The sequence below is a fragment of the Budorcas taxicolor genome, chromosome 7 (genome assembly GCF_023091745.1).
Source record: "Budorcas taxicolor isolate Tak-1 chromosome 7, Takin1.1, whole genome shotgun sequence".
In the NCBI taxonomy this organism is placed as follows: Eukaryota; Metazoa; Chordata; class Mammalia; order Artiodactyla; family Bovidae; genus Budorcas; species Budorcas taxicolor.
In genome coordinates, this window is record NC_068916.1 from 83,176,035 (window position 1) to 83,188,167 (window position 12,133).

Consider the following 12,133-nt stretch of genomic DNA (forward strand, 5'->3'; position numbering starts at 1 on the left):
TACTCATGGTGAAGGCTAGGTGATTCTTCTGTGCCTTGTGCTTATGAGGTTTTACTTGCTTTACTGTGAATTTAAACAGAATAAATCTGCTTCACTTTAATGTCATTGATAGAAATTACACAAAAGCTATATACTACCTCACAATACATTTCTACAGGGAATCCCTTTAATCTGGGGCATTGTGGGTTAAAGAGATATTCCATGTTGGTGAAAAGCATATACAGAAGAGAGAAAATGCACAAAGAAACAAAAGCCATTTCTATGCATTTCTAATAAAAGGTAACAACATTTTAGCAAACTCTTTGAAAATATATCTTTTTAAACTACCAATAAAATAAAACATCATAAGAAGCAATGAATAATTCTGAGAAAGTAAATCATTGCAAAAAATTACTCATAACTTTAAAAATATACTATGTAGAGAATCAAGGGAGAGTTCAGTGGGACAGTAAATCTTTAAAGAAATAAGGGCCATTGGCTGCAGAGTCAATGTGTATATACCTTTGACCCAAAGTACTTACTTGTGATATGATCTTACAATTTAGTAAATTAAATATAGTTACATTCCCAATTGAAAGCTATCTTAAGAAGATGTTATTTATGACATGGCAGTGCTTTTTTTTTAATATGCTAAAAACTGATCACCATTTCAGATGCGTCAAAGTAACAATTTTATAACAGAGTCTGAAGTAGAAAGCATGTAGGCATAGGCTAATTATGTGGCCAGCCAGTCCTAATTTTGCTTTTATTAAAAATGTCATTATGATTGACTTTCTCTTTATAAATCATCACTATGATTGAAGACCACTCCATATATACATCATCAAGAAATGCTGTTAACACATGGACAGACAAGACAGTAACAGTCTAGGGGCTTTTGTTATGCAGCACAAATAATAACAAAAAAGAAAACAACTTAGTGTTGCACAGGACCTCAAAGCTTTGTACACATATCATACTTTCTTTTCCAGAACCCTTAATTTAAAACTCCAATAATTCTGTGTCTAAGCCTTAATGAAACAAACACTGGTAAAGCTTATAAATTAGATGTTGAGGACTTTCATGGAGGCAGTGAAAACTTTAATTTGTGAGAATGTCAATGAAACCTCCATTATCAATAACAAATTGTTATGATAATTGCTTATTTTTTCAGGACCTTTGAAGCAAAGTAAACAGAAATCAATTTTTACCTTGAAAATGGTTGACTACTTTGCCATTAGTAAATACTTTTCTCCTCACAAGTATCTACACATTGTGCTTTCCTGAGAAACCATCACCAGTTTCAAACCTCAATAAAATTCTAGTTTCACAGGAAATGCAGAGATGAACAAAGAAATGATGAGTATGCTTGGCCAAGTTATGCAGTACTATGTCAATATTTGTTTGCTAAAAATTTTTTTAAATAGACAAATAATTATTCTAATATTTTAAAGTGAAAATAAGACTATTTGTAAATACCATCAAAACAAAGATTTCAATTTTGCTTTAAAGAAACATAATGGGATTTTGTTTATTTTGCAAGATGGTAGTACTGGGGTCTTTAATTAAGGAAGTATTTCAAGATTACTAATTAAGGAAGTATTTCAAGATTACATAGTTATAGCTTCCTTCAAAAACCAAAGAATTGAAGATTTAATCTACTGATATTAAATATGCTCAATCTACTGATACTCAATCCTGTTTCACATGTATATGTGTGTGTGTGTATATGTGCACATATATATATATATATATATATATATATATATATATACACACAGCATACTTTTTTAGGCAAATAATAGGACAAAAGTCAACTGGGTAAAAATATGAACTTATTCAGGCAGTATGTAATATATAGAATATAGAATAGCACAGAAAGTAAGATCATATAATCTGATTAGAAATAAAAGTCAAATGAAAATTACAATATCAATTAGTACTGCATGTTACAGATTCATCTTCAAAATTCGATTACAAACACTGACAGTGTTTGGTAGGCACCGGGAAATAATTAGGATAATATAGACTCATTACAGAAGGACAAAACTTATTGCTAACATTGCAGTATTCTTTTTATAAGTTCAGTATTGATCACGAAAGCTCTGACAACTCTTGCTTTTATTTAATAACTATAAGATTGTTCTACCCTTGCTATCAAGAGTGCTACTTTCTTTGCCTAATACATTTCAACCAGTATGAATAAGAAAACAATGAAAAAACTAATTCACAGTTAATGTGATGTTGCTTAAGGAATTTAAATGATAAAAATCAAATTAAACCATTGAAAAGGCAGGCTTAGACCTCCTTAAGAAGACAGTTAGTGGCCTACCGTAATTTGAGCACTTTTCATGAAAAATCCTGTTCAGTTTCCTATAGATTTTGCAGAGTTCATTCCATGGAGATACTTAAGGAAAATAGAGAGGAGGCCTGTGATGTCTCTTCACTCTTCCTCTGTGCAGCCCAGCAGCTCCGACCTCAGTGTGATCCTTCCGTACCAGGACCAAGGAAGGATCCTTATGTGCCGTGCATAGATGGGAGGATCAATGACATTTTTTCTGTGAGTATCATTGTCAAAATTGCCCTGGAAAACCTAGTAAAGAAGAACAGACTATTAATCATTTGGCCTTCCTTTTCTTGGGAGTTATTTTTATTATTTTCTTGTTTGGATTTCCCCCCACCACATGTGAGGTCTGATAACCATGTTTTTTAAAAAACACTGCTGCTGCTTTCTTAATGATAATCTTAAAACTGAATGGGTGATGAATGAGCTTCCCAGGTGATGCTAGTGGTAAAGAACCCGCCTGCTAATGCAGGAGAAGTCAGAGATGCAGGTTTGATCCCTGGGTGGGGAAGATCCCCTGGAGGAGGGCACAGCAACCCACTCCAGTATTCCTGCCTGCAGAATTCCATGGATGCAGGAACCTAGAAGGTTACAGTCCATAGGGTTGCAAAGGAACCTAGAGGGCTACAGTCCATAGGGTTGAAAAGAGTCAGACATGACTGAAGTAACCTGCATGCAACACAGGCAATGAATATTTTAAGAGTTAAATAAGTTGAAAATTGGTTTTCTGAAGCAGGAATACATAGATTTATCATTTTTATGTATTTTAAAAAGATATTTTTTTAATGCAATAGGTATTTATTTTTTGCTTCTGGCACAGGCCGTTGGTCAGGCAGTTTGCTGAAGGTGGTCTCTTCTAAAGAGTGATTCAGAGATCCAGGCTGTTGCAAATTTTAGCTAGCATCTGAAAAATGCAGCATTCACATTCACAACGGCCAACAGGAAAGAGCTGTGAGATTATGCGGGGTGTTTTAAAAAACCAAGGTATGGAAGCAGCCTAAATCATTTCTGGTTACATTGCATTGACCTTAACTAATTATATGACCTCTGCCAAATTGCAAAGGATGTTGGGAAATAGAGAGGAGCAAGTGGATATCTGGTGTGCATAATGGTCTCTATCACAGTGTCATTTGTTCATTTCTCACCTAGAGAACAAAATCAACCCAGTATCAAGAGAGATAACGCCAATCAATGCTATTTTTTAAATGCTTTTTTTTTTTTTTTTGCCTTCTGTATTAATTCCTAGATCCATACAATGCTCTTGTGATCATTGTGACCTATAGTGTACTGACACAGGGCATTGCATGACTTTGTTCTTCATTCTTTAGTTTCAAAGATTTTTGAACTTTGTATGTCTATTTTTCTCCCAGAAGGCTTTTAGAATAGTAAACTTTGAGATGTGCTTGCTTCAGAAAGAAATAAAACAAGATTAGCAGCTGGTTGGTAGAGCATGGAGTAGTGGTACGTGGCATGAGTAACTGAGGTTTTCCCATGTGCTTACTTGTGCTGTGAACACTTGGAAATTGGAAAGGAAAAGTTACAATGGATACCACAGTAATACAAAATGTCAACTACAAATTGGCACTAGCCAAGAGCATTGTCAACGACTGAACAACAGGGGCATTTGCCATCAGCCTCTGCGGAGACTGAACCCTGTGCTGCTGCAGCTGTTGACCTTCAACACCCACTGAGGGAGTTCAGGGTGGAGTGAGGCACTCTGTGCTCCAGGGAATCTGGTGGCACAGGTCTTTGGATAGTTGGATATTTTCAGGAACAGATTTTATGACCCCAATCCTGGCACCTCCTCATATCTAGAAAAGCACGAAATCCCTCATGATGACATCAGATCCTCCTGACTAGCAGGAAACCTTTTGTAAAATGAGTGCTTAATGATCCTGAACTCCCCCTTCACCAAAACCTTACACGATGACCGTCCCTTACTGTGTCTTTGGAGCAGTCTCTCAGAAATCTCTGAGGTGCTGCTTCCCAGGCTGCAGTCCTCATTTTGCCCCAAAGAAAAGTTAACTTGCAACTCTCAAGTTGTGCATCTTTTTTAGTTGACAGTTATGACAACTGCTGAAGTGACCCAGAGTGGAATTCCTTCCTTCGTCTGAGCCCCATGAAGAACTGGAACTTTGGTACCAGCAGTGGCACCCTGAGCCCATCTACCTCCTCAGGGAATGCAGATGAATTTGGGTAAGTCTCTTCTGGTTCTCCAGTCTCCTGTATTGGTTGAGATTCTGAGTTTTATTTGGTGGTGGAGCAGGTTACCTGCTCCCTCCCAGTTGGAAACATACTGGGGGTGGGTGAAACATTCAGGGCATAGCCACCCAAGAGCTAGACACTGAGTTGGGCTCGGTTGGAAGGCAACGAGAAATTTCTACCCGGTGGAAAGGTACTGGGGCTGGGGGCTGGATTGAAAAAAATCGAGGAATACCTGGGTCTTGGCTGAAAGATGCCAAAGTCGCTCCATTGTAGGGGACTGAGTGGTTTTGTTGAGTGGTTAGGTAACAGGCTGATCAGATGCTTTTCCTCAAATCAACTGCCTTTATAGAATTTGTCAGGATAAAAGTGAGGAGAATATACAAGAGCTTTGCTCTGAAGAAAAGTGACAATACTCCTCCTAGCAGATGTTGGTGTTGTCAAGTGACTGAGAAATTTCCTGGAGTGGTGGCTACCTAGTCCTCATCCCATGCAGCGGTCCCACAGGGAAACCCACTCATTAATGAAAACACTTGCTCACCCCAGGGTCGCAGATAAGAACTGGCCATTCAGCGACCTGAGAAGCCATGGTGGTCTTAGATTGCCAGAGGCAGAATCTGAGCCACCATGTAAGATGGGCTGAAATGACTCTGGGGTGACTCCTGAAGGAGTTAAGCTCACAAACAGCACACAGGCCCACTACACAATTTCACTAGTGATTTTTACCCCTGACAAACTCAACTTAATATGGGAAACAGAATCTCTCAAAAACAGAAAACAGGGGCATCAGAAAGCCCACCTCTGACTAACATTCCAGGCAGATTCATGTACAATACGTGCAGAACTCATACTTGCAAGTACATACTTAATTGGAGAAATTATACTAAAAGAGATCTCAACCTAAAATGGCCAAATTGGGGCTCTTTTGATATTCCAAAATTGATATTTTTCATGCATGATTAGAAAAGGCCAGCCATGCTTGCTTTTATTGGTTATCTAGAAGTTTCTAAAAGAGGAAACAATAGAATTACTTCTTTGTAGGAAACAAACAAGAAATCGCTTGCAACTATATCAGAGCTAAAAAATGGCTGCTAGCACTGACTCTGCCAAGTTGCAGGTCTAGTGGGACTGGGAAGTCACATTTGACATTTATGCCATTTGAATTCTGCTTTATTTAGAGTGTCACTCCCAGCTGGTAAGGTTCTGGTTTGGTTTTGTTGGTTTGGTTTGAACACACAGACATCTGGTACAAAACTGCTCAAGCTAATATGGGAAGACCTTCTTCTAAGGTTCTACACTCCACCCGGGTACCCCTTGGAAAAAATGTTTTAAATGACTTGTCAACCTATAGCTACGATCCAAGGACAAGAAAAATGGCCTAAAAATATTAGATCTTTATTGACACAGGATAGGAAAATGGATTGAAGTTCCCTTATGTCCAGGACTTTCTCCTATAATCAACAGCCTGGGTCTGATTAAATTAAGACCCCCACTTCTCCATAGGGACACTCCCTGCTGGGACTAATCTGCTCTTGTTATCAGGGCCAATTTGAGCACTATCTATCTGAATCTTGGCTATAAAACTATGACCATGAAAAACTATGATTTTTGACAGTGTATTAAAGACTTCAGAGAAAGTTTGAAGAAAAAAAAAATTTCTTTAAGAATTCTTGCCCTGAGGAATTAACTCTTCTTATGCCTTGAGACCAGAGCTCTCTGGATCATTTATCTACTAGTGCAGTCATGTTCGTTGTTCAGTCATGTCCGACTCTTTGCCTGCCAGGCTCCTCTGTCCATGGAATTCTCCAGGCAAGAATACTGGAGTGGGTTGTCATTTCCTCCTCCAGAGGATCTTCTGGACGAGGGATCCCACATTGCAGGCAGATTCTTTACCATCTGAGCCACCAGGGAAGCCCTTATCTTATCTAAACAATCTCTAATTCTTGAAACCAAAGGAAAAAAGAGATCAAAGCCTTTAAAAAATCTTCTTATTCCAACTGTTGTTAACAACTAATGAGTTTTGTATTGTGACATCTGATTTATAACTAAGTTTGGAAAGCAAAGCTATGAGATCTCTTTTGTGTCTATTGGGACATATATCTGCCTATGGTCTCCGTGTGTGTCTTTGTTTTTGGATAAGATTGCTGAGATTGGTTTGTAAATGAGCTCTAATTGGCCTAAAGAAAAGTAAGCACTTACAAATCAAACAGTTCTAAATACAAGACAAATTAAACCTAAATGAATTTCAGGTTCATGTGAATTGGGAAATATTCAGTATTAAATACCTGGTATTATTGTTTGTTTGTTGACCTAATATAGACATTTCTAAGAGTCATTAACATGAAGCAAAATATTTTCATTGTGCCTAGGTTTAATATGTAAAATACTATTATATCTGTTACAAGTTTGTCAGCAAGGAAAGAACCTTGAGTGAGGAAACTTCTAAAAATAATGTAAATGATATATGAGCTTTTAGACAAACTCTATTAAGAATAATTACACTTTAGGAATGTCTGTCTAAAATAGTTTCTCCAGAATGAGGTAATCTGAATTTGTAAGGGTTGTGCTAAACTAAGTGTTGGAAGTCTATTGAATAGCTAGATCATTTCCAAATAGAATAAGAATGTGAAATATTTATTACTGAACACTATGTTCCTCTTACAGAGAAACTAAGGAGATTTGAGACTCTTAATGAATAACGTTTGGTGTCATCCTAATATGTTCTCTATAAGAAATCAAATGTTTTTAGAAATTAGCACTGGTGTTTATGGTTACCAATCTACAGAATGCGACTATAAAGGTCAGTTCTTGTTTGCTTAAGGAAGGTAGGATGTGTAGTTTTCAGTAAAGAAGGTATTAGGAATGGAATTGCATTTTATGAGGGAAAGGAAGTAGGTCTGATTTACAGGTGGCTATTTCTGAATGGGAGAAAAGAGTAACTGATACAGAAAGTGATAAGAAGGTTTGTGGAAAGTGGACCCTGAGAAAAGAGTTTCGTGCATGGTTAGGACTATGTTTAGGCTTTCCTCATACCTTAGTCAGTAAAGAACCTGCCTGTAATGCAGGAGACTTGGGATCGATTCCTGGGACAGAAAGATCCCCTGGAGAGGGAAATAGCAACCCACTCCAGTATTCTTGTCTGGAGGAGAATCCCATTGACAGAGGAGCCTGGCAGCTTATAGTCCATGCGGTCACAAGAGTCGGACACGACTGAGTGACTTTCACTACTAATTAATTAAGTTTACCTTTAAATGAATTTAAATGCAAGCTGGTACAAAAACTTGAATTTGATTTTTCTCTCTGTTAAGTGCACATGCTTTCTTCAGATGTTGACCTGCCTCTGATAATAGATTTAAGTTTATTTACCTCTTAAATGATCAGTTCTATATTGCCTCTGAAATACTTTATTGTTACTTTGACTAAGTGAATAGCTATTGTTTCACAATGACATTTAATCCTATCTGACTGAGTGTTCTAAACCTTTTTGACATTTGTTGACAAAACTTCCTGACTCATTCTAATGCAGCATTTTTGACTTCTAGCTAACTTTGGGATGCTTCAGAGGGCCCCTGAAACATCCCTGAAAGAGATAGTACATTAATTAGGTTCATTTTGTATGCAGAATTACATGGGACGTATTGTCAAGTCAGTCCGTTAAAGAATCTGCCTGCAATGCAGTTGACCTGGGTTCGATCCCTGGGTTGGGAAGATCCCCTGGAGAAGGGAAAGGTTATCCACTCCTGTGTTCTTGCCTGAAGAATCCCCATGGACAGCTTGGCAGGCTACATACAGTTCATGGGTTCCAAAGATTCGGACATGACTGAGTCACTAAGCACACAACACACTGTCAAGTGAGTAATAAATCTTGGGTTATATTGTATGGCAAATGTTACTAATATAGATATCCTAGAAACTACATGGAGTTCTTAAAATTCCGCTATGTCCAGGTAAAATGTTATCAGTCATAACTCTAGTTAGTATCACAGCACTAACCAAGTTTTGCAAAAATGTTTCCACTTCAAGAAGCTTCTAGAAAGGACTTTTGGATAAATACAAGTTTCAGAACTGAGTAAGAAATGAAAGGATTCTAATGGAAAACTTGATGACTTCACAGAGGTTAACAAAAGGACTGAATGAACTGGCAAATATGTTTATAACTTTTATGGTTTCTATCGGAAAAGTTATTGGTTTGAGTCTATGTTTTCCAGGTGTAAGATAAACCTTCCCCTCAGATTATTATGGCAGTACTTTCAAGAAACTATACTTTATAAACAAATTGAAACATTTATTTTTTTCTATCTGGCCTGTCCAGAGATTGTAAACCAAGAGTGTCCAATAACTTTATCAGATCAGTTAGGAAGGTTATCTCACAAACAGGTACAGAAATCTCAAAGAATTTTGGAGAAGTTGAGAAAGGGAGGACTTCACTGTTAGGCAAAATCTGTGATAAGCCTTCAGTGTGACTTTCCTAGCCCGGAAAGGTTTTATTTTAAAAAGTTCAGTTCAGTGTGAGACTTCATGAAAGTTTCAGCAAAAAGTCTATGATCAATTATGATTATATAAATAATCAGGCCAAATTTATTGAGACCAAACCAATTTCATGAATAGATCTATTTGGTTATAGTCGGTAAAAATGAAAGTGATTTTAGAGAGAAAAAGATATTTCAATGAATGTTAAATCCCAGTTTGTTAATGGAGGTCTGTATCTACTAAGACTCATTTCTTAAATAGTTCTTTTCTGTTAGGGTATTTTAATGTAAAATTTATTGAATTATTAAAGAACATTCTAAGTTTATTTCTGAAGCTTAGCCCAGTAATTTATCATTGGATGAAGATCAGATGCCTCATAAACTGCAACCAAGACTGGAAAAAGACATAATTTAAGAAACTATCTCCAACGTGGATGGAAAGACCTTTTTACCAGATACTCTTTTAACTATCTCATACACAGTGAAACTGAAGGGAAATTGACTATTGGATTAACTCCTCCTTCCAAAGGCCCCTACACTGGACTGGTCTATAAAGAGGCCTGCTGACCTCAAACTCACCTTAAAACGATGCTCAGAGGAAAGTGCACTATACTGGGATGAGAAGAAAACAACATCAGGAGTGGACAGCTTGCCCAAGATGCTGGACCTGATTGGTATGATCATTTATAATGGTTTTTTTTTTTTTTAATTTCTTGGACCTTTGCATAGCCATCAAATGTTTTCTATCATGGACACGATTCTATGCTAGTTTACAACTCAATCCAATTGTTGTGTTGTGGCCAGTTACTTCTGTCTAGTATTTCTGGGTTGCCTTGGTAGACTTCTCCCCTCCAGGGTTCTGATTGGATAACCACTAGGAAACTTATTTTAGAAGAGAGTTCAGTCCTTTTCTGTCTATTCATGATATTACTAGATGAGATCCTCTCACCGGGCCAATTAATAATACCTGCTCTGACCCTGGCCATTTATTTAAGTTTTTTCTTAGAGTCATTCAACTCAATCAGAGTGATGAGCTAAGTCTCAAACAAAACACTGTAACTTCTTGTCTAGTAAAAGGAAAACTCCCATAATTATGGGATGGATCTATATGGTTGACACCAGGCTATCATCATTTAAGTTTAAAAGCTCCTCTATGTTGGGAACAATTAAATCATACAAAGAATGATCAACCTAGTAATATTATGAAACTAGGCTGGGTATTTTATGAACTATGCCTTTTATTACCCTTAGAGAGACAGTGATATGGAACTCAGTGGATTTGTGGAGTGGTTCAGACGGTAAAGAGTCTGCCTGCAAGGCAGGAGACCTGGGTTCAATCCCTGGGTCGAGAAGATCCCCTGGAGAAGGAACTGGCAACCCACTCCATGGACAGAGGAGCCTGGTGGGCTACAATCCATGGGGTCACAAGGAGTTGGCACGACTGAGTGACTAACACACATAGGCTGGGTACTTTATGAACTATGCCTATTATTACCCTTAGAGACAGTGATTGGTATGGAACTCAGTGGATTTGTGGTACTAATTTATGGCCTTGGTATCTACAGAGATGGATAAGAAAGTGTAGCTATGAACTTCAGGTTATACACGTTAACAAGTTAGAGGTAACCCCAACCAATCTACCATTCGTATGAGTCTAATGGATCAAAAGATTTGTATTCTACTGATATGACCATTTAGCAGCCTTTTTTTTTTTTTTTATGTGTGTGTGTGCCTTCAATGAGATTGGAGGATGTAATTGGCCATATCGAGGCGAGCCTTAACAACTTTCACTCAACAAGCTTTAAATGATGGTAACCAGGCTATCAGCCTATTGAACTCTGAGGTCTCCATAATGGGAAAGGCAGTGCTGTGAAACTGCACAGCCCTTGACATCCTTTCAGCACCTCAGGGGGGCACCTGTGCCACAATTCAAGCTGAACGTTGTGTTTTCATACATGATGAATCCTTTAATGTAACACATTTGATGAACCATATGAAAAATCAGATTTCTGCCTTAAGTGACCATTTCCTTGGTCTTGATGATCTTGAAAGAAAATAAACTGGTTTGGTGTGGGAGGCTCGTGGCTGAAATATTTATGATTCCACTAATGTTATTAATTTGTATTTTGCCTGTTTTATAAGATTATTGTCTTGTATTACCGAGTGTACGACTGAGCCTCCAACAAAAATAATGATGACTAGACTTAAAGCAGTTGATCAAATGTATGCTTTGATATGTGATCAATGATTGTAATAGTGTAACTCTAGATATGGGAAAATGCAATGAGAGGGAATATTTTTTGGACCATAACTAGAAGATAGGTGTCCAGAGAGCTTTAACTATTACGACTTAGGTGACTCAATGTGCTATTACTGGACTATCAGCAAAAACCTTCTTTAGAACTGGGAATGAGCCATTCTGGCCACATGGGACAACATGGTCATGAAATGTCTCCCCAAATATGGTTGAATTTGTGACGACAAGGGGGCCTTGTCAACTACAAATTGGCACTTGCCAAGAGCACTGCCAATGATCGAAAAACAAGGGCATTTGCCATTGGCCTCTGTGGAGACTGAACCCTGTGCTGCTGCAGCTGTTGACCTTCAACACCCGCTGAGGGAGTTCAGGGTGGAGTGAGGCACTCTGTGCTCCAGGGAATCTGGTGGGACAGGCCTTTGGATAGTTGGATATTTTCAGGAACAGATTTTATGACCCCAATCCTTGCATTGTGATTTTTGAACTGTGGTATTGGAGAAGACTCTTGAGAATCTCCTGGACTGCAAGGAGATCCAACCAGTCCATCCTAAAGGAAATCAGCCACCTGATGCAAAGAACCGACTCATTGGAAAAGACCCTGATGCTGGGAAAGACTGAAGGAGAGAGGAGAAGGGGACGACAGAGGATGAGATGGTTGGATGGTATCACTGACTCAATGGACATGAGTTTGAGCAAGCTCTGGGAGCTGATGATGGACAGGAAAGCCTGGCGTGCTGCAGTCCATGGGGTTGCAGAGTTGGACACAACTGAGTAACTGAACTGAACTGAATCCTTGCATCTCCTCATATCTAGAAAAGCACTAAATCCCTTCACAATGACATCAGATCCTCATGACTAACTAGCAGAAAACCTTTTGTAAAA

At 38.1% G+C, this 12,133-nt stretch overlaps 1 protein-coding gene across 1 annotated transcript in view; it reads right to left on the bottom strand.

Moving 5' to 3' along the window:
• Positions 1-2,422: 2,422 nt before the first annotated feature.
• EDIL3 (EGF like repeats and discoidin domains 3) overlaps positions 2,423-12,133 on the bottom strand; it is a 481,313-nt gene continuing 471,602 nt past the window's right edge. Inside the window, exon 11 of the mRNA XM_052643446.1 lies at positions 2,423-2,572. Within this exon, the coding sequence (XP_052499406.1) occupies positions 2,423-2,572 (150 nt within the window). The remainder of the gene's footprint in view (positions 2,573-12,133) is intronic.